At 37.6% G+C, this 23,653-nt stretch overlaps 1 protein-coding gene and 2 pseudogenes across 2 annotated transcripts in view; 1 reads left to right on the forward strand and 2 right to left on the reverse strand.

Moving 5' to 3' along the window:
• The window catches only part of DNAH7 (dynein axonemal heavy chain 7), a 264,880-nt gene that overhangs the window by 153,443 nt on the left and 87,784 nt on the right, over positions 1–23,653 (forward strand). For both annotated transcript variants that reach the window (XM_078451065.2, XM_078451063.2), the window contains exons 44-47: positions 1,200–1,546; positions 3,881–4,061; positions 7,227–7,412; positions 12,009–12,172. In XM_078451065.2, coding sequence (XP_078307191.2) covers positions 1,200–1,546; positions 3,881–4,061; positions 7,227–7,412; positions 12,009–12,172 — 878 coding nt within the window. The remainder of the gene's footprint in view (positions 1–1,199; positions 1,547–3,880; positions 4,062–7,226; positions 7,413–12,008; positions 12,173–23,653) is intronic.
• LOC144617327 (U4 spliceosomal RNA) lies at positions 19,405–19,537 on the reverse strand (annotated as a pseudogene).
• LOC132673121 (DNA-directed RNA polymerase II subunit RPB4 pseudogene) lies at positions 20,756–22,001 on the reverse strand (annotated as a pseudogene).

Consider the following 23,653-nt stretch of genomic DNA (forward strand, 5'->3'; position numbering starts at 1 on the left):
TTTCTTTGATATGAGAGAAATCAGAAAAAAAAACTAAGCAAAATTATTTGTAATATATATGCTCTGGATACTTTTCTGTTTTTTCATAACTAATAAAATTCTTTAAGTTATAAATTTTAGTCCCTAAAAACAACACATTTTTTTTGTTGTTATAAACATCACAGAAGTGTAGAAACACGGGGGGAAAATATTTAAACTACATGGCAAACAAAAGATTAATATGCCTCTATGTGAAAAGCTCTTAAAAATCAATAAGAAAAAAATAGCCGTAAGATAAGATAGTAAACGATATAAAGAAGTAATTCACAAAAGAGGAAATGCAAATAGTCAATAAACATATGAAGATCTATCCTACTTCATTTATATTTTGAGAAATACAGATTAAAATATTTCTTTTGCCTGTCGGAATGCCTGGCATTGTTGCTAAGGGTATATGTAGTAAAACAGGCATCCTTATATACTTTGTGGAGAGTAGTTTGTCAATATGTGTCCAAAGCTTTAAAAATAAAAGACATAAAGTTCTTAATTCAGCATGGAAATTATAATAGTAAAAAATAGAGGAAGAAACATAGGGCATGAGACTTATGGTTCATATCTATACATCAGGAGGTCATGCAGCCATTAAAATGAAGTGTTTCATAGCGTGAAAGGATGTCTGCTATATATTGTTATTGAAATATAAAAAGTTTTAAAACAGCATTATGTATACTATAATTCCATTGGTCAAAATGTAGCATATACACTTAATTTGTAGCCTATATATACACAGAAGAACATATGGAAGAAATGTAAATAAAAATATTTCCAGTAGTTAACTAGCTATTATGGGATTATAGGAGACTTTTGTTTGTATATTTTCTCTGTATTTTCTAATGTTTATGTCTATTGCTTTTATAGTTTTTAAGAAGCTATAAAACTCTTATTTTGCAACGGTCAGATCTCTCTTAAGCATTTTTGAAGTAGACTTTATGTCATAAGTAATCTCACATTAAGGTATCTTTCCACTTTTCTTTTTCATTTTTAACTTTGGGACAAACTTCTCAATGCTTTTTGGCACAATTCTATCACTGCCACCATTTCTACACAATGAACAGAATGAGTTTCTGTATCTTATGGTTTAGTTTGAAAATAGGAGCCGATTATAAGTCATGCATAAACAAACAATTCTTTCCTCATACTTAGCATGTTGTTATTTCAAGGACATTACAGTGGTAAAATCCATGAAGAGTCCTCCTGCTGGTGTCAAGCTTGTTATGGAAGCTATATGCATCTTGAAAGGCATCAAAGCTGACAAAATCCCTGACCCAACAGGTTCAGGAAAAAAAATAGAGGATTTCTGGGGTCCAGCTAAGAGACTTCTTGGTGACATCCGATTTCTACAGTCACTTCATGAATATGACAAGGACAACATTCCAGCAGCTTATATGAATATCATAAGAAAACATTATATTCCAAACCCAGATTTTGTTCCAGAAAAGATTAGAAATGCTTCCACGGCAGCTGAAGGTCTGTGCAAATGGGTCATAGCAATGGATTCATATGATAAGTAAGTACTGACTGAAAAAAAACCCCACAGGGGCTCCTGGGTGGCTCAGTCGGTTGAGTGTCCGACTTCAGCTCAGGTCATGATCTCACAGTCTGTGAGTTCGAGCCCCGCATCGGGCTCTGTGCTGATGGCTCAGAGCCTGGAGCCTGCTTCCGATTCTGTGTCTCCCTCTCTCTCTGCCCCTTCCCTGCTCATGCTCTGTCTCTCTCTGTCTCAAAAATAAGTAAAAACATTAAGAAAAAAACATTAAAAAAAACCCCACAAAACCCTGCTGTGTTTTATTTTCCCATTTGGTCATTTAGAGAATATAAAACTTAAAAGCTATACAGGTGAGAGGCTCCTTGGAAAATCACATCTAATACCTGCTGTATGTGTACATATCTACTGGAGGCGAGACTGTACCAATTATATGGTATAATAGAGTGTGCTGAAACTTTTTTGGACTCAGGAACCCTTTATACTCTTTTTTTTTTTTTTTTTTTTTTATTTATTTATTTTTTAATTTTTTAATATATGAAATTTACTGTCAAATTGGTTTCCATACAACACCCAGTGCTCATCCCAAAAGGTGCCCTCCTCAATACCCATCACCCACCCTGCCCTCCCTCCCACCCCCCATCAACCCTCAGTTTGTTCTCAGTTTTTAACAGTCTCTTATGCTTTGGCTCTCTCCCACTCTAACCTCTTTTTTTTTTTTTTTTTCCTTCCCCTCCCCCATGGATTTCTGTTACGTTTCTCAGGATCCACATACGAGTGAAACCATATGGTATCTGTCTTTCTCTGTATGGCTTATTTCACTTAGCATCACACTCTCCAGTTCCATCCATGTTGCTACAAAAGGCCATATTTCATTTTTTCTCATTGCCACGTAGTATTCCATTGTGTATATAAACCACAATTTCTTTATCCATTCATCAGTTGATGGACATTTAGGCTCTTTCCATAATTTGGCTATTGTTGAGAGTGCTGCTATAAACATTGGGGTACAAGTGCCCCTATGCATCAGTACTCCTGTATCCCTTGGATAAATTCCTAGCAGTGCTATTGCTGGGTCATAGGGTAGGTCTATTTTTAATTTTCTGAGGAACCTCCACACCGCTTTCCAGAGCGGCTGCACCAAGGAACCCTTTATACTCTTAAAAATTCTTGAAGACACCAAACCCTTTTGCTTATCTACCATATTAGAAGTTGAAATGGAGAAATTTGAACAACTATTAATTCATAAAAACATTACATGTTACATAAGTAACTTATTTTTTTAATCCACATTTTTCACACAAAAAATTATGAAAACAGTAGTGGTGTTTTATAGTTTTGTAAATCTCTTTGATATGTGTCCAATAGAAGACAGCTGGACACGCCAATCTGTTTCTTCAATCTGTTGCAATATATTGTTTCAATTGAAGTATATGAAGAAAATACAGCCTAAACACAGACGTTTTAGTTGGACACTAGAGGATCTCATGGACTCCCTGAAGGGGATGAAGCATGCCTTGGACCACATTTTGGAAACCACTAGCATAATATATATTCTTTGTGAGACAAGGAGCCTTTTTTTGATGATTGTGTGAGAATATATATATATATATATATATATATATATATATATATATATATATCTTTTACAAAACAGAAATTACTGGTTTATTCTTCAAAGAGCAACAGTTACAGGAAGTCTTTCAAACTCCTACACCGTTTGAATAATTGCGCATATATATTACACACTGCGTATATTTTGGATCATGATATGTTAATGATGAAGTTTAATTTAATATTTTGACATTTATTTAGAAAGCTAACACCACTGACTCCATTTTCCCAATAGACGATAATTTAGATCCATTCTTTTTCTTATATTTTCCCTGCTGTTACAACCTACATATTTATAAGACGGCTGGTTTTAGTTAAAGGTATATTCTGAAAATGTTTAAAAAGCAAAATGACATAGATAAAACACCTCACCCTCTCCTACAAATTAAGCCCTAACGAATCAGAATGTTTTCTGCAAGCACTGTCATATTTTGCACGAATACACGGTTCTCCTTTTGTAAAATCACCAATATTCATACTGTCAATAATCTAATATTTTACCGTGAGTAAAAAAATTACTTATTTGAAAATGTTATGCATATTTGGTATCCGTTTTAATCATCATTTTCTTAAGTGCTGGGGTCAGGTTTGATTCTTAGATGAAATCTAGACTGTAGGAATCAGTGTCAGTTTTGCATAAAGATATGTTCTGAGGTTTGGTAAGGATAGAAAAGCAAATTCAGTGATAGGAAGTGCACTACAGTATAAAATGTATATCTGATTTTCTAATTTTCCTTTTTGCAGAGTGGCAAAAATAGTAGCTCCCAAAAAGATAAAACTGGCTGCAGCTGAAGGGGAGCTTAAAATTGCGATGGATGGTCTTAGAAAGAAGCAGGCAGCCCTACAGGAAGTTCAGGACAAGCTGGCCAAGCTTCAGGATACACTGGAACTAAACAAACAAAAGAAGGCAGATTTGGAAAACCAGGTATGTGATAATATAGACAAATATGGGAAAATCTTCATTACTTTAATAAGCATGATGTTTCTTGTAGCTAATAACAGCAACAATCCTGTTTTCTTCCGGGTTGGGGAAGTTGCCATTGGCAAATTATGGCCCACAGGCCAAATCCACCATTACCTGTTTCTGCATGACCCGTAAGCTAATAACGGTTTTGAAATTTTAAAATAATTCTCCATGTTATAGATCAGGAAACGGAGAACCAAAAAATTAAGTGACTTAGGCTGTGTAAGAGTTAATGGCACAGCTGAGATTAGAACTCAATACCAAGAACCATACTATGTTCACTGAAAATGATTCTAAGACTAAAAAGATTGCTCTGCCTTGGTGATAATGTTTGTAACAAACAACTGCTCAAATCTGATTATGTTCCAGGAAAAAAAAGTCAAAGTATTTTATAACAGTCAATGTTTATTGAGTGCTTACTAAGTGCAAGTCACTACTGTTTTGGGAGCAGTATGTACTACCTCATTTATTCTCAAAACAGCCTTCTGAAGGAGGTAGTCTTTTTGTATCATTTTGAAGAAACTAAAGCACAGAAAGTTAAACAATTTGCCTGTGGTCAACCCAGCTTCCAGGCATTAAGGCTAAAATCTGAACGAAGACAGTCTGACTCTAATAGCTCTGGTCTTTACCACAGTAGCAGACTGTTTCTTCCTATAGGATATAACCACAAATTCCATATTTGTACAAATATATGACATTGTGCTAATCTTTAGAAATATTACTTATGAGAGGGCATGATTTCCAAGTGGTCAGATTTAGTTTAAATAATAAAATACATGGGTATATAGTTTACTATAAACATTGTCAATTCTGCTATATGTTTGAAACTTTTATCTTTCATGATAAAATGTTAGAAATCATGGTCATGTAAAATGAACATATGCTTATATATGGACCAAAAATCTGCTTTTGGAGGAAAAATTTTAGTTAAAATATTTTCACTTAGTAATTTCTGATGGTAACTTATTGTAATCTGAGACATGATTCAGTTGATTATAAACATTATTGGAAAAAGAGTGAAGAAGGAAACTAGGAAGACAGAAGATATTAAAAGAAGAAAAATTAAAAGAGAAAGGATTTAAATTTAGGAAGTACCAAAATTTTTACCAATTACATACCATTTGCTTTTTTAAACTTATCTTTAGATAAATTAATTTAGTAGTTTATATCTTTTGGTCTAAAAGCATTTATTTAATATCAATATTTTTTTAACTTTTTATTTATTTTAATTTTTTTAATTTTTTTAATTTTTTTTAACGTTTATTTATTTTTGAGACAGAGAGAGACAGAGCATGAACGGGGAGGGGCAGAGAGAGAGGGAGACATAGAATCGGAAGCAGGCTCCAGGCTCCGAGCTGTCAGCACAGAGCCAGATGCGGGGCTCGAACCCACAAACCGCGAAATCATGACCTGAGCCAAAGTCGGATGCCCAACTGACTGAGCCACCCAGGTGCCCCTTTAATATCAATATTAATAGCATTAGGAGGGATGTCTGGGTGGCTCAGTGTCCCACTTCAGCTCAGGTCATGATCTCATGGTTCAAGAGTTCGAACCCCACATCAGACTCACTGATGTCAGCACAGAGCTCACTTCAGATCCACTGTCCCCCTCTCTCTCTGTCCCTTCCCCCTCCCTCCCTCTCTCTCTATCTCTCTGTCAAATAAATATTTAAAACAAAATTTTTTAATGCATTAGGAAAAAGTATAAGCGAAATTCTTACTCCACAATAATCTACAAGCCTCTGCTTTCATCAGCTGTTTACTACTTCTCTTCATGTCATTCATTTTATTTTGAACCTTAAGCTAACTTTTACTTAGTTTTGTTTTTATCCAAGAATAATGATGCTAAGTCATTTAAAATTAAACTAAAATAATTTAGGCATTCTACTGGAATATTGCCATTGCATGGGTTGAAATGGCTTTTCTCCAAGTTTTCCACCATCATAATTATCCTTTTTCTTTTTTTAATCACATTGCTCAATTACATATAATCAAATTTGGTTGACAGTCTTCTGCACAAAGTAGGCTCTCAGCTATTGATTGATGTCCTAATTGAAGGTTAATTGCAAGTGTGTGACAAGGTTGACACAATTTAACAACGTGAAAATTATGCTTTGCAAGTAAGCATAAATTATTACTACTTTTAAACATTTAACCTTTAAAATCATGATTAAGTTGGTGTGCCTGAGTGGTGCAGTTGGTTGAACATTGAACTCTCCATCTCGGCTCAGGTCATGATTTCACAGATTGTGAGTTTGAGCCCCGCTTAGGGTTCTGCAGTGATGGAGCAGAGCCTGCTCAGGATTCTGTCTCTCCTTTTCTCTACCCCTCCCCCACTTGTGCAGGCGCGTGCGTGCTCACTCTCTCTCAAAATGAATAAACTTAAAAAAATTAAACAAAATTATCATTAAGTCAGCCATAAGTTAGATGAGGAGAAGATTTTGATGGGATATTTGAAATAAAATACATTTAGAGTATTTAAAATTGAGGAAGAACATACTCGCGAGAAAATTCTGTATTACTTAACTAAATTGCAGTATCTCCTGCTGTAGATCATTTCCTTAAATAGAGCCATTCTTGGAGTGCCTGGGTGGCTCAGTAGGTTAAGTGTCCGACTTCGGCTCAGGTCATGATCTCATGGTCTGTGAGTTTGAGATCTGCATGAGGCTCTGTGCTGACCGCTCAGAGCCTGGAGCCTGCTTCAGAATCTATGTCTCCCTCTCTCTCTCTCTCTGCCCTCCCCCGCTCATTCTCTCTCTCTCTCTCTCTCTCTCTCTCTCTCTCTCTCTCTCAAAAAATGAATAAACATTTTAAAAATGAGAAAATAGAGATATTCTTGCACTACATGATGAATATCCATTATGAATTTCATAAACTGTATACACTTTATTATACATGCTTATTGTACATACTTTATTATGAAAATTTTAAAACATGTCATGGAGTTTTCAGTCTTGATGTAGCTGGAAAGTGACATAGCTCACATTTTTTTAAAGAGTTAAAAAAATTCCAGATGAAAGTTTGTAAATAAAAAAATAATTTACCTCCGAGGGCAAAATCTTGCAGAATTTTCAACTTATTTTACTTGTGGATGTTGAGAAAAGCTGACTTTTTTTTTTCTTTTAAGGTTGACTTGTGCAGCAAAAAGCTAGACCGAGCCGAGCAGTTGATTGGAGGCCTTGGGGGTGAGAAAACGCGATGGAGCCTTACAGCTCTGGAGCTGGGCCAGTTGTACATCAACCTGACAGGTGATATCCTCATTTCCTCAGGAGTTGTCGCTTACCTTGGCGCCTTTACATCTAACTATCGACAGGTAAAGAATACTAGTTGATTTCTAAGGTCTCTTCCTGACCCTCCCATTATAGCCAGCACTAATCTCATCTTAGAGGATTTTGTTTGCTTGCTTTTTGTTTTTTTTTTTGGTAAGTATGGGGAGTGAAGTGTTTCCAAGTGATTTGTAGGTGTGTATCTTAGTTATTCTATAAATTGGCTTGATAGCCAGAAGATGCTATATCAAATATTCTTCTGAAATCAAATTGTTTTAGAAACAAAAAGATTGACTCCAAAAGGTAACATGAAATGGTAGACCCTGATGATAAAATTTTAGTTCCTAAACAACTATAAAGATACCAGGATTTTTTACATCTTTATGTGTGTGTGTGTGTGTGTGTGTGTGTGTGTGTGTGTGTGTTTAATCAGCTTCTCCCTATGAGTTTCAGTAATGGATCATTTCAAAAATCACTTCAGAGACTGAAAGTTTAGGGGAGGAAAAGGCAAGCTGGCTTAGAACCAAATAGATTCTTTCCTTGGAAAACAAATACCAAGGGACGCCTGGGTGGCTCTGTCAGTTAAGCATCTTTAAGCATCTGACTGTTGACTTGTGTTGAGGTCATGATCTTACGGGTTCATGAGATCAAGCCCCACTTTGTGCTCTGTGCTGACAGTGTGGAGCCTGCTTGGGATTCTCTCTCCTCTCTCTCTGCTTCTCCCCTGCTTACACACACCTACATGCTCTCTCTCAAAGTATATAAACATAAGAAAGAAAGAAAGAAAGAAAGAAAGAAAGAAAGAAAGAAAGAAAGAAAGAGGCAAATACTGTGTTTTCTGCTTCAAATTTCCACCGCTTTGATGGATTCTGCCTCCTCTCTTCCCCCTTCTCTATAGCAACCTAGACTTTAACTTTTTTTTAATGAGTCGCTGATGTCTCAGTTCCTTCCTATTAATTCATTCTGTCCTGCTCTGATCCTCTCGTGGGTCAGGGCAGCTGGCAGATCACACCCCATCGGAAGTTTCCCATTCAGTAGTAAGCAGAAGGTGATTGTGGCAACTCGTTGTCTGCCCAGATGCCCTCCTGGCTTCCTGAGCTTCCGTGTCCAACAACCAGCGCCTGTGGCTCTTTTTTGGCAAACTTCCCTTGGGTTCTTAGAATTCACTTTGCCCAGGGCGTGGAGAGCCAGAATTGCTGAGATTTATTTCCCTCGAGGGCAGGCCTGGATGAATGACTGACAGGAGTGGGAGCATGAGGGTCTGTGTCCCTTCCTGCCGGTCGGAACGACTCTAAGTAGTAACTCACACTCCCTGTGGGACCAGCTGAAGCCACCTGCAGCACAGTGCTGGCTGATCCCTCACCTTCTACTAGCTGCTCCCCAGTCCTTTTACTGCTTCCCCTCACATCCTTTCCTTAATAAATCACTTCACATAAATCTTCATTTCAGAGTTTGCTTCTGGGAAACCCAGCTGAGACAAAAAAGCCTTCACAACAATTTTGGTTCTTCTCTCGCATCAAAACCTCTGGATACCAAGAGCCCTCCATAAATAGCTGGATCCCCTCCCTCCAAGCTTCATCTGAGTGGTTGTTAATTATTCATCAACCCCTTTGTAAAATTTCTGGTTCTGTCTATAAATAAAACATAGACAACTCCAATTCTTCTAGGATAATGGGGCCTGCAGTACTTCAGCTGCTGTGCCCATGCCAATCTGTAAAACAGAATCCTGTGGTGCTATAAGCCCTAGAGTTGAATTAATTCGAACTTTTTCACTTTTCCGGCCAACGGTTAAAGTCAAAACTGTTGTGGTGGTGGTGGTGGCTGTCTTCTCCAAGATGACACTCCTGATGGCCACTTTTTAAATTTCTACTATCTGGTGTACCACCGGAGTATTAGGCAAGGCTCTTGGCTTCTATGTAGAGATGCTTGTTCAGAACACCTCGTGTTCATTTCAGCTCTTCTCGGCCGCTATGCCCCCTTAGATATGTAACTGGGCCACTTCAATTTCTAACCCAGAATTAGGGTAACGTACCATACCTGTCAACGATGAACAGTAACTATTGCCTTCGCTACTGCTTTCCCATATCACTGACTAGTCTGCCAAGACCAGCATCAAGCTATATTTGACGAAGCCTTCAGATCTTCCCCCAAAGTCTACAGGCCGCCCCACAGCCTGACAACAAAGAGATCAAAACAGGCCAGTAGGAACGGTGTATAAGAAGGCCAAATTCAGACCGGAAATGCTTGATACCCCTCCTGCCTACACAGCCACACCACTCGTTCCTGGGAACAACAGCCAACCCAAACAGAAAGTCAGATGATAGTCTTTAAGTGCTCCTAAGAGGTGACAGTTTTGCCCCCCATTGTTTGCCCTGCAGTGTCACACCTACAAATATGTGGCATTATGTGGCAAAGGGACTTTGTTATTAAGGTTGCTAATCAGCTGAACTGAAAATAGGAAGATCATCTTTGGGCTCGATTATAGGATAGTATCCTTTTAAAGCAAAGTAAGGAAGTGCCCAAAGAATGATAGGGACGTGTTAAAGGAACATAAAATGTAGTTTAACGTTACTTCCACTGGCCACATCAGCAATAAATACTGATAGTAACATAACTCATTGAATAAAAGATGTGGGCCAAATGAGTGAAGAGGTCCAAAAGGTACAGACTGATAATTAGAAAATAAATAAGTCCTGGGATTTAATGTACAGCATGGTGACTACAGTTAATAATGAGGTATTATATATTTGAAAGTTGCTGCAAGAGTAGATCTTCAAAGTTCTCATCCCAAGTAAAACATTTTTGTAACTATGGTGATGGATGTTGACAACTTACTGTGATGAGTTGTCACACAAAGAGTGAATCGTCTTGTACACTTGAAACTAATATCATGTTATAGGTCAGTGATATTTTTAGAAAAGAGACCAAGATAATAGAAAAAGGTCGATCTATACTGACATAAATTAATAAATTTAAAAGAATGAGTGCCTGACAAAACCTAGATATATTCAGCTGTGAGTATCTCCCCACAAAATGTTATTAATTACAAAGGGAAAGGGGAAAAAAGCAATGCAGAGGCTGTAATCCAATATTAGACAAGTACTGCCTTAACTCGGTTTTGATTCATAATAAAAACTCTGAATTCCTTTGTGTGGGTAGTTTGCTCAGCCCTCACCGCAACCATTTCCTGTATCGGGCTCTAATACTGCAGCTTATCATAGGCGCCCAGCTTCCAGCAGACCTCAGATACGTAACACCTGAAGATCCTTCATCACTGTACCTGAGGAATTACTCAAACTACCCAGTCCCTAGGAAGCCCAGGCAATATAGCTAACCCTATCACATACTGCTTGCATATATAACTGCCTCCTACAGTTTCACCTTGCTGTTACCCTGTATCTGGGGGCAACTTCTGGTGTGGCAGCTTTCTCCCATTTGGCAGTGTAAGTAACAAAGAGTTCTTTCATCTATCTGAGTGTCTTGTGTCCCACCACCCAAAGAAGATTTAATTATACCTAAGATCATACAATTATGAGGCAGAAGCCTGGCAGGCAACACCTTAGTCAAGTGATAAAAATCACTATCATCAATAAATGAACAGTCTGAAATCTTGTACCACTGATTGAGTGCAATGAGAAGAATACGACTACATTTTCTATGGTATTGTTGCCAAAGATGTGTAACCTGAACTGAATCATGAGAGAACATCACAGAGACCCAACTTTGGGGCATTCTACAAACTAATTGATTGATCAAGGTCATAAAAGTCATCAACTCCCCCTAACCTGTCATGACTTTTCATGTGCAAACCTAAAGGAATGTTGGTGGACCCTGCTCAGCAGGAGGCCAAGGGCGATGGTGGTGCCCACCATGCCCCCTCTACCAGCACCCCTCCACACACAGCATCTCATCCGCCTGTGGGCTCGTACCAACACCTCGTGTGTCTGTGCCTCTTCCCCACGTCTCTTCCTAACCTCTTTTTTTCTCTGGTCATGCCTTGCACTGTTTCTGAACTCTTACATGTAACCTCAGATTGGACCTTGACTTCTAACTTTCTGAGTGTGAACCCGGACTTAAAGTACCCTTTTGGTTCCTGAGTAGCCTAGCAAACTATGCCCTAGGTGGGATATCCCAGACTCCAATGTGTATCCTGGTACACATTGTTGATGCCTGATAGTCCTGCCATGGTCCCTTTCCCCAGGCATGTGAGAGCCAGAAAAAAAGGTTTTCATTTTTTAGTCCCCTACCAGTTCAAATTAGATTTATGCCATAATACTAAGGCTTGCTGGTTATTTGTAATTTAAAGAAAATACATAGAAAGATGATGGTCTCCAACTACTTTGTCGAGTGAAGCTTTAGAATAATAATTGGCAATTGTTTTTTTCGGATACAGCATTCTGACGTCAACTTCACTATTAAGTGATCTACCTAAAATTAACATTGGATATAGTTAATTTTCATTTGAATGTATAGTGGACCTTCTAAATAATAATTTTATTTGAAAAATCTGATAAATTATTTTTGAGATGCAGTTTCAACAATGGTTTGTTGACTCAGGGAATAAAACATAATCAAGGAGTTGACAAAGTATTCATTTGGTAACCTCCAGCCTCATTTTTGTATCTCTTGTGTATGTCTTAAAGAACCAAACGAAGGAGTGGACAAATTTGTGCAAAAACAATGATATTCCCTGCTCTGATGATTATTCTCTTATGGGTATCCTGGGAGAAGCAGTGACAATTCGAGCCTGGAATATTGCTGGGTTACCTTCAGACCCATTTTCCATTGATAACGGGATCATCATAATGTAAGGAAAATATTTTTCTCACAAATGATCTCTATTAATCAGTAGATTTATTTATCTGTGCATCTTTTAAACAATTATAGCTAGTAAACTTTTATCGTATTGGAAAAAATGTACTTAAATTATTAATTAGCTAAATTAAATATGAATAATCGCTTCCTTCTAGTAATATTAAAATGACGGCATATTGGAGGCTATAGTAAACAATCAAAAACCCTAATGACTTTTGCTTAATTTTTAATCAATTTTTAGCAAATAGAGCAAAGCCCTACCATGAATAAGTGAAGTCCAAACTGTTGATTCCCGTAAAATTACAGGGTTTTGTTATTGCAGGTTAATGAAAGGTACAATGGTGGGTTGGTGGTGGTGATGGACTCAAGTGTACCAAATTCTTAGTCCCTCCTGGGTGTGGGACCAGCTCAACTGATATGGATACATTTCTGAGTCCTGGGCTGACAGGGACTTTCAAGATAGTGGCCATTGTTCCTGGAATCTCCCAGTTAGTAGATAAATCCCATGGACATTGGGCTGGAAGAACACTGCAGGCTCACCCATCTTCACCTTTCCTCCAAGTCTTATCTCCCCAAAACCAAAAACTTCAGCCTGACCCAGTGTAAGGACAATTATGATTCATGTTACCTCCTAGTTCACATTACCATGCACCTTCTATCACTGGGCCAGTCTTCTTGGAGGTTTTGGCATATTAAGAATAGCACAGGTAAACCATCAGGAGAAATGTTCGGTTCTGTGTTACAAGACTTTTGATCGGTTGTTAGTTTACTACTGAAAAAGCAAGTGATGTAATAGTACTTAATTTAAAGTAAAAATGGCAGAGGCATGTGAATTTTTTAAAATTCCCTTCAAATAACCGCTACGTATGAAGATGAGTTATTCTTAAATTTTTTGGGTGTAGTATTTAATTATTCCACAATTTAAAACTCTGGTGAATACATTTCTTTACTGCTCAACAAATGATCCTGACATATATATGGACTTATTTAGCATTTATTTACCGAATTGTTCTACAGGAATTTGAGGTATGTGCAATTTGAATATAAAGTAAAAATTGATAAGACCACTTAGGGAAGTCATACTTGATACAAGCTAATCCTTACAATTGGGCCCTGAATTAATTTCAAAGCTTTCTGGTCATTAAAGCAAAAAAGAAAAGTGTGTCATATAGCTCTCATTTTTTAACTAGGTAAATTGTACTTAGACAAACTTTTTCAGGAACTAAACTTAAATGTAATTATTTTGTTGATTTGGAGAAAAGACTACAAGGCTTTTCTTCGGGGAACTAAAATTAAGTACTGGGTGTTCTGCTCTGATAATCTAAATTAATCCAGAAGAGAAATTATAGGATCTAGATAAATGATAAATATGTACATTACTTTGCCACTGAAACGGATTTTTTAAGTGCCTTTTTTACAAGTACAGGATAACAACTAATTTTTTTTTAATTCCTTAACCAGGTAGGTGGCATGCAGAGTGTTTGCATTGATGTTTAATGTGAGAATACAATTAGGCACTGACCTATATGGGAGATTTCTGAAAGTTTAGAAGTCTACTTTTGCTTTGTCCAGCTGGACCAATTAACATCAGCCTTAAGAATAGTCACATTTTTGCTGTTTTTGCTACTGTTGTTGCTATTTTTTTCCCCTCCCAGAAAAAATACTTTGCTTTTTCCCAGCATTTGTGAATATAATTGGCCATGTCCCTCATAATGGTAGTTATGTCTTTATTGTTTCGATCTGCAATTTATATACCTTTGTTCCACCTCGCAGGGTATCTATAACCATTATATTCATTGGAGGCTAAATTGCTTCTTATTTTATAGCAAATAAATGTACTCTTTCTTTTGGGTCCAGTCATATTTCAATAATAATAGAACTATTGGTGATTATTTTTCAAGATAACAAACTCACATTTCAGGAGAGAAAGGGGTAAAACATGATGTTAATGAGCCAGAACCCCTACATTTTTGCTATTTGTTTATAGAAATGTTGAAATATTAGCAAAAAGTTATGGTAGCAACTTTACTAAGAAAGAAATGTTAACCTTTTTATCCTTGGCTTATTTTGTCAATGTATTTTGGTGATCTCCTACTGAGAGGTTTCAGTAAATAGGTTTAAGGTGATCATTTTGAAGTGTCAGATAAGTATCTTATTTACTTGCCTACTGTGTTCTTCTCTTCCCCAGAGATACTTGCTTGGTAATGATAATACCTAATACTGAGCACTTACTAAAGACCTAATCCTGTGCTAAGTGCTTTTCACATGCTATCTCAACTGACTGAAGAGTTGATGATTTAGGGAAAGGGGAAGAATCTATAAGATTTAGATAAATTGGATTATAATTAACTTTTGCAGCTATTGACAGTTGAAGGTCCTTGGCTAATCAGAATTTCAAGGGCTAGTGATAACATTAAATGTGATTGGATTGTATCTGAACATTTCACAGGGAAATAGTATTAACATTGTTTAACAACTTGGTAAATAAATCAGACCTATATCTAATATACCTCTGCTTTTTAAAAAATGTCTTTTAGTTTTCATTTCTGTAAGAGTCAGATAAATTCAGCTTATTTCAGTAGCAGTAATAACAGAGAGGAGCACCCACCTTTCATTGTCTGCTTTTATCAATTTTTATGTATGGACATGTGTAAAGAGGAAAATAATAAAACTCTTTGAGATGCATCACCATTACATATTTAAATTTTATGTCCTTCCCTGCACAATAGTGAACATGTATTATCACTGTATGCATTTTTGGGGGCACCTGGATGGCTCAGTTGGTTAAGCGTCCAACCGTTGATTTCATCTCAGGTTGTGATCTCATGGTCTGTGACATCAGGCTCTGCACTGACAGCATGAAGCCTTCTTGGGATTCTCTTTCTTCCACCCTCTCTCTCTCTCTCAGAATAAATTAAAAAATCAGCGTTTAAAAAAATGTATTTTTCAAAAACCCCGAAGAGCACCAAATTAGAATCCTCTCTAGACCATCACAAAAGAACAAACAGTATTAAAACCTGGAATGCTGAGTCTATAAAAATTCAGTTTTCATTTGGGAGCCACTGGTTTTAAAGCATTTCTGGATTCAAGAATGTTTGGTGGAGGAAGTAAGAGAGAAGATTGTGTAGAGAAAAATGTCTTATCAAAAAATAATGCAAAATAATAGTGGAGAGGAAGTAAACAGGAAATGCGGTGCTTGTTCATTTCAAATTCAGGATTTATATTCCTCCAAAGACTGAAGCTGTTTAAACCAATGTGTGTTGCATATAGCTCTCCAAAATAATTGCTGTTAAAACCAGTACACTCTTTTCTACCTACTCTGAAGAATGTCTCCTTTGAAATTTTATTCATTTAATATGTTACGCTGTAGAAGTCCTAATCTTTAAAAGCAAAATTTGCTTTAGGGGCACCTGGGTGGCTCAGCTGGTTAAGTGCTCGACTTCAGCTCAGGTCATGATCTCTCGGTCACCAGTCTGAGCCCTGCATTGGGCTCTGTGCTGACAGCTCAGAGCCTGGAGCCTGCTTCTGATTGTATGTCTCCCTCTCTCTCTCTGCCCCTCCCCTGTTTGGGCATGTGTGCACGCGCTCTCTCTCTCAAAAAATAAATAAAAACATTGAAAAAATTTTTAAAGCAAAATCTGCTTTAAAAATAAAAAAAAAAAATCAAAAACTGAAGTTACAAAATTGTCCTGCTTTTCGATCAAAAACATCTCATATTGGGATGCCGGGGTGGCCTAATTGGTTGAGGGTCTGACTCTCAGTTCCAGCTCAGGTCATGATCTCATAGTTCATGAGTTCAAGTCCCACATTGGGCTCTGCATGGACACCATGGAGCCTGCTTAGGATCTTCTCTCTGCCTCTCCCCACTCTCTCTCTCTCTCTCTCACAAAAATGTAGAAAAACACAAAAATAAATAAATAAAAACTGTTTTAAAATGTCATATTGAGGGTATTATTTGGAGAAAATAAGTTTGATATAATTGTTAACTAGGTATGGAACAGCATACCATTATCCTTTTTCCATTGAATTGCTTTTACACTTTTGTTGCAAACCAGTTATCCACATATGTGTGGGTCTTTTTCTGGATTGTTCATTCTGTTCCATTGATCTATTTGTCTTTTTAAATTTTTTTTAATTTTTAACTTTATTTTGAGGGAGAGCAAGTAGGGGAGGGACAGAGTGAGAGTGAGACAGAATCTCAAGCAGGCTCCGTGCTGTCAGCACAGAGCCCAACACGGGGCTCGAACTCCCAAACTGTGAGACCATGACCTGAGCCAAAACCAAGAGTTGGACACTTAACCAACTGAGCCACCCAGGCAACCCTGTTTGTTTGTTTTGGTGCAAACACCACATTTTCTTGATTAGCATAGCTTTATATTAGGTCTTGAAGTTAGATTATATATCTTCCAACTTTGTTTTCCTTTTTCGGAATTGTTGTGTCTATTTTTTTTTTAATTTTTTTTTTTTTTAACATTTATTTATTTTTGAGACAGGGAGAGACAGAAGATGAATGGGGGAGGGTCAGAGAGAGAGGGAGACACAGAATCCGAAACAGGCTCCAGGCTCTGAGCTGTCAGCACAGAGCCCGACGCGGGGCTCGAACTCACGGACCGTGAGATCATGACCTGAGCCGAAGCCGGATGCCTAACCGACTGAGCCACCCAGGCGCCCCATGTTGTGTCTATTTTTTACCTCTCAATATAAGTTTTAGATTCAGTTTTTAAATATCTACAAAAGATCCTTCTGGGATTTTGATTGGAACTGCATTCAATCTACACATCAATCTGAGAAAACTTGACAAGTCTTCTATAAATACATCTTTATTTTTTAAGATCACCTTTGATCTCTTTCATCAGTATTTCCTTGTTAGACTTACACCCAGTATGTCTTAATTTTTGTGTGCTATTATAAATGGTGCTTTAAAAAAGTTTATTCAGTTGTTCATTGTTGGTATTAGAAAAGCAGTTGAAGGGCGTCTGGGTGTCTCAGTCAGTTAAGTGTCTGACTCTTGATTTCGGCTCAGGTCATGATCTTGTGATCATGGGATTGAGCCTTACCTCAGGCTGGGCCTGGAGCCTACTTAAGATTCTATCTCTTCCTGTCTCTCTGGTCCTCCCTCCCAATAAAAAACAGAAAAAAGAAAAGCAACTGATGTTTGAATATTGACCGTGTACATTGTGACCTTGATCAATTCATTTATTAGATCTGTGATCTTTTATATAGGTTCATTATGATCTTGTATATAGACAATCATACTCTATGCAAATAGACACAGTTCTATTTCTTATTTTCTAAAATTATGCCTTTTATTTCTTTTTCTTGGCTTATTGTACTGTCACGGACTTTTTATGTTTACATTGGCAAGTGTAAGAATATTTGCCATAAAAATATAATTTACAGTGTTGCACATTGTTCCTTTTACCCAATCTTAGGGGAAAGGAATTAGTCTTTCACCATGACGTATTATATTAGCTGTGGGTTTTTTGTATATCCTTTTCATCAGGTAAAGGAAATTCCCTCTGTTCTTAGTTTGCTGAGGGTTCGTACCATTTTACATGTTAAATTTTGTCAAGTGCTTGTTCTGTGTCTATTGAGATATTTTTTTTTTTACTGTTTTTCAAGCCTCAAGTTTAATAAATTTGAATAAAACCAGAATGAGTACAATTTTCAGAAAAGTTTCTTCCAGTTAATTTAGCTTTCTTATGAGGGTTTGACAACATGATATTTTTGTTTTAATGTGCAGTATGTTTTGTTTCTGGTTTTTGCAAACATGATACAATGAGCCTTACAGTGTTGCACAGATGATTGGATTTTGCAGGGTCTCCTGCTAATGATTCTGAATAGTAAGATGTGACCTGGGACCAGAGAGAACAATGTCCAGCAGAATGTTGACCAGACTTTGAATCTATAACATAGCATGACATTGCTTTTTCAAATAATTCCCTAGTACAAGTTTTTTTTTTTTTTTTTTTTTTAATCTACTTCTAATTATCTTATGGCCATTTATCAGTGCCTAAGTGTATGCCAGGCCCATATATACTTTCATACTCTGAGACATCTCATGGATTACTGGCACAAGCGGGCACCCCAGTAAAGATGGCGGCACTGCCTGCTCTCTTGCCAAGTAGCGCACGGGCCTAGATGGTACCTGAGGTCTGCCTTCCACTCTGTTCTTTCTCTTCCATCCCTTCGTGCCAACCTGCACACATTACTGCCTCTCTTTAAAAACAGTTCTGCAGGGGCGCCTGGGTGGTTCAGTCGGTTGAACGTCCGACTTCAGCTCAGGTCATGATCTCCCAGTCCGTGAGTTCGAGCCCTGCTTCAGGCTCTGTACTGACAGCTCAGAGCCTGGAGCCTGCCTCAGATTCTGTGTCTCCCTCTCTCTCTGCCCCTCCCCTGCTCATGCTCTGTTTCTCTCTCTGTCTCAAAAATAAATAAGTAAATAAAATAAATAAATAAAATTCATTTGGTTTGTTTTCATAGCCTGATACCAGAACCCGTGGTGTAGTACCAAATTCTTGCACTAATTTCTATGAAGCAAGCTATCTGTATACCCTTGCTCATCTGATCGAGCTACTAATACGAGCTAACATTTATTGGGGCATAATGTATGGCAGACACTAATAGGCTCTTTTTAGTAATCTTCTCAATCTTCTTAAAAGATCTATGGAATAGATACTATTGTTATCCACATAACTTACAACTCAGAACTCTGATAAGCCTCAAAGAAGTAAAGTTGTCCAAGGATGAAAAGATTATTTCCTTCAAACGTTGATCAAGAATATCAGTGACTTACAAACCATGTCATTTCAGAAATTGAAAGAATTTATGAAAAGTTTATTTCTGCCTTGGCCAGCAGACATCAAACAATCTGTTTTTTTTTTTTTTTTATTCTTACTGTATTTTTAAGTAAAATCTACACCCAATGTGGGGCTTGAACTCTGTGACCCTGAGTCATTTGCTCTACCAACTGAGTCAGCCAGGCGCCCCAAACTATCTTAACTTTTAAAGCTGACTTTGTTAGGGCCTCTGGCAAGCTCAGTCCACAGAGCATGTGACTCTTAATCTCCAGTCATGAGCTTGAGCCCGACATTGGGTGTGGAACCTACCCAAAAAAGAAAAAAATAAATAAAAAGAAACTTTGCTGTTTCTCCAAACATTTTTGGGATCATGCATTCACTGGGAGCCAGCAAGTGCCCCAAAGAAAAATCTCCAAATTGTGAAGAAAATAGGCATATTTCCTTTCAGAAAAATCAAAGCTAAAATGTTTAGCTATGTATTTTTTTTTTACCCCTTTTAGCAGTAACTGTGCCTTGCATAAACCTCATTGGCTACGATACTGCCACTGCACAAAGCTAGCATGTTTAGAAATTGAAGAGTTCTCTCCCCCACCCCCCACAACTACCCCGCAAATAGAGTGCCTACATTGTAGCGACTCAGGAAGAGGCAGGCTCCCTCCTTCCAAATCACCTCCATCAGAGAACACCCGCTGCTGAGTAGCAAGTCAGAGGTTTGGATTCAATGCCCCATACAAGGAGTCTTCAAAGTGTTAGACCTTCAAGTCTGGCCTATGAAGGAAAAAAATCTTAATTTGGGAGTGAGAAAACAGTGCTTTAGGACCACTGACTCCAAACCTACATCCTTCAGAACTCCAAGAAAACAGGCCAAGTACCTATCTACCTCAGGGCTGTGGGCCCCAAGATGCTTGGAGTTATCCTCATGTGTGATTACTTTCGGTGATGCCCTTCTTCCTTGACTTCCTTGACTTCTGGCACAATGATGCCAATGCTGTCTCACAGTCACTAACACTATTCTGTCTTTGAGAATTTCAGATGATGATACAGGTCTGGTTCAATTCTTCCTTTTGCATTTATATTTGGGGGCTCCTGTTTGGGTGTTTTTGTTTTGTTTAAGCAGGCTCCATGCCCAAAGTGGGGCTTGAACTCATGACCCCAAAATCAAGAGTTGCATGCTCTAACCACTGAGCCAACCAAGTGCCCCTTAATTCTTCCTTTTGCATTTAGGGAAGACTGCTGTTTCCTATGCTAGTTTGATGTGCCCTAATATAGTGTCAAAAACTACAAACACACTGAAATTAAAACATGAAATCTTAGGAATCAAAAATAACCCAGGGGCAAAAATAAATACATAAATACATAAATAAATACCAAATAAATAAAATCTTAAGGGGCACCTGGCTGGCCCAGGCAGCAGAGCATGTGACTCCCGATCTCGGGAGTCATAAGTTCAAGACCCACATTAAGAATAAAGGTCACTTAAAAAAAAAATTAAGAACAATTTTTAAAAAAATAACACAAGGGCCAAAACCCTGGTGTAAGCTAGTCAACAGTGTAGCTCATATGCACCTCTCCATCTCACCCTTCCCAGAGGCAAGGTCAGGGCATCCATGGTCCAGTTGTCCAGTTTGAAGTAGCACCTAAACCAAAACCAAGCCAGGTTGTTCTATCCAAAAGAAGCCCAAGTGTCTTCTGCAAAATAAGTTCGTGTAAGTCGGAGGCAGACCCCAGGCCAGCGGGGGATGTCGTTCACTCAGCAGCAGGGTGATATTTGGAGATTAATATTGAGAGCTATGCATGGTTTGGATACCGTCAAGAATCTGCTGTAGCTCCTAACCTTCAAACCACCCCACCGGGCTTGGGGTCAGAGCCTTCCACTCCTCAGCAGGCTCTGGGCAAATGTTGGCCAAACAGGCCAACTCAAACTTAAGAAGCTTCTCCTAAAGCAACAAGCTGCGGACACTGGCAATGGACTCTCCTGTTGTTGAAATGACTGAGACGGGCTGTGACATTTAAAGTTTTCATGAAGACCTCAGGAAGTCCCTATGCAACCTCTGTACTCTCATTCTGTGGCTTTCGATGCTCCAGGAGCATATGAACTTCTGAACTGAGTAGTGTCTCAGCTGTTTCATACTCTCTGGGAAAGATGCTGTTGAGGCATCCTCCTCCGCGTCGCCGGCCCCCATATCTACACCCCCAGAAGCAGAGAGATGTGTGCTTTAAGTTTAGTTTGTTAATATGGTGAATTTTACGGATTTATTTTTTTGAATGTTTGACTAACCTTGCATTTCTAGGATAAACCCTACCTGGTCTTCATGTATTCTCCTTAATTATATACTTCTGATTCAATTTGCTGACACTTTGTCGAAGATTTTTACATTCTGTTCATGAGGGATATTGGTATGTGGTTTCTTTTGTTGGCATGTCTGCAGGATTTCATTATCAAGGTAATTCTGGCCTCATAAAACAAATTGGAGAGTGTTCTCCCCCTTTCTGTTTTCTGGAAGAGATTATGTAGAATTATTTTTCTTAGATGTTTTGTAGAAAGAACCAAAGAAACTATTCGCGCCTAGAACTTTCTTTGTTGGAAGACGTTACCTATGATTTCAATTTTGAAGGAGTTAAAAGACCATTAAAGTTATCTATTCTTTATAAAAAAAAATTTTTTTTAATGTTTACTTAGAGAGAGACAGAGCATGAGCGGGGAAGGGGTAGAAAGAGAGGAAAACACAGAATTTGAAGCAGGCTTCAGGTTCTGAACTGTCAGCACAGAGCCAGATGCAGGATTTGAACCCACAAACCATGAGATCATGACCTGAGCCTAAGTTGGATACCTAACCTACTGAGCCACCCAGGTGCCCAGCAATTTATCTATTCTTAAGTGAATTTTGGTAGTTTCCATCTTTCCAGAAATTGGTCCAGTTCAACTAAGTTGTTAAATTAACGGGCATAGAGTTGTTTGTAGTATTACCTTGTCATCCTTTTAATGTCCGCAAGGTCTATGATTATAATCTTCTCTCTCATTCCGGATATCAGTAATTAGCATTTCCTTTTTTTTATTTTATTTTTTCTTGATCAGCGTAGGTAAAGCTTAATAAATATTCTGGATCCTATCTAAAAATTAACCTTTCATTTCATTGTTTTTATCCACCTTTTTTGTTATCCATTTTATTGACTTCTGCTTTAATATTTATTATTTCTTGTTTTTGGCCTAAACTACTCTCTTCTGTGGTTTCCTAAGGTGAAAGCTTGTTATTGAGTTTAGATTCTTCTTCTTTTCTAATCTAAGCATTTACTGCTATACATTTTCCACTAAGCACTGCTTTAGCTGCATAGCACAAATTTTGATATGCTGTATTTTCATTTCCTTCAAAATATGTCCTATCTTGAGACTTCTTTATAGGCCACTTAAAAATATGTTTTTAAATTTCCAAATACTTGATAACTTTTAAGCTATTTTCTATTATTTTTTGTTTTTTTACTTAATTTCATTATGTTCAGAGAACATACATTGTAAGATTCCAGTTGTTTTAAATTTCTTTGTTTTATGCCATAAATAGGGTCTTTCTCAATTTTCTATGTATACTTGAAAAATATTATGTTGCTATTATTGGGTAGAGGATTCTCTTTTTTTTTAAGGCTTTTATTTATTTTTTATTTTTTTTTATTTTTTTAACGTTTATTTATTTTTGAGACAGAGAGAGACAGAGCATGAATGGGTGAGGGTCAGAGAGAGAGGGAGACACAGAATCGGAAGCAGGCTATAGGCTCCGAGCTGTCAGCACAAAGCCTGATGCGGCGCTCGAACTCAAGGACTGCGAGATCATGACCTGAGCCAAAGTTGGATGCTTAACTGACTTAGCCACCCAGGCACTCCAAGGATTCTTTAAATGTCACGTTCAATTGTGGCATAGTGTTGTTCACATCTTCCACATCCTTGCTAATCTATTGATTGTCTCTTCAGTTCTATTAGTTGTAGCTTCATGTATTTTGGAGCTCTGTTGTTAGATGCATAAACATGTAGGATTGTTAGGTCTTTGTGATAAATTGACTTTTTTATTATTATGTAACATCCCTCTGTATCCCTGATAATTTTTCTTGTTCTGAAGTCTACATGTAATTCAGCTTTCTTTTGATTAGTGTTTGCATGGTGTATCTGTTACTCTTATCTTTAATATAAATGTTATTTAAAGTGAGGGTATCTTATAGATAGCATACAGAGCCTATATTTTTTCCAGTCTGATAATCTCCCTCCATTAATTATACGTTTAGACAACTTTACACTTAATGTGGTGAGTATAATTGAATTTAGATCGACCATATTATTATTTTGGGTTTTTGTTTTTGTTTTTGTTTTTTGTTTTTACATGTGATTTTTGTTGCTCTGTTTCTCATATCTCATTCTTTTGGATAATTTGAATAATCCACAATTTTTAGTATTCCACTTTAATTTATCTACTGGATTTTTTCACTATAATGCTTTGGATTATTTTTTTTCCCAATGTTTATTTATTTTTGAGAGACAGAGACAGAGCACAAGCAGGGGAGGGGTAGAGAGAGAGGGAGACACTGAATCCGAAGCAGGCTCCAGGCTCTGCACTGTCACCACAGAGCTCAGTGTGGGGCTCAAACTCACAAGCCATGAGATCATACCTGAATCAAAGTCAGACGCTTAA

This window comes from Panthera onca, chromosome C1, assembly GCF_046562875.1.
Source record: "Panthera onca isolate mPanOnc1 chromosome C1, mPanOnc1 haplotype 2, whole genome shotgun sequence".
In the NCBI taxonomy this organism is placed as follows: domain Eukaryota; kingdom Metazoa; phylum Chordata; class Mammalia; order Carnivora; family Felidae; genus Panthera; species Panthera onca.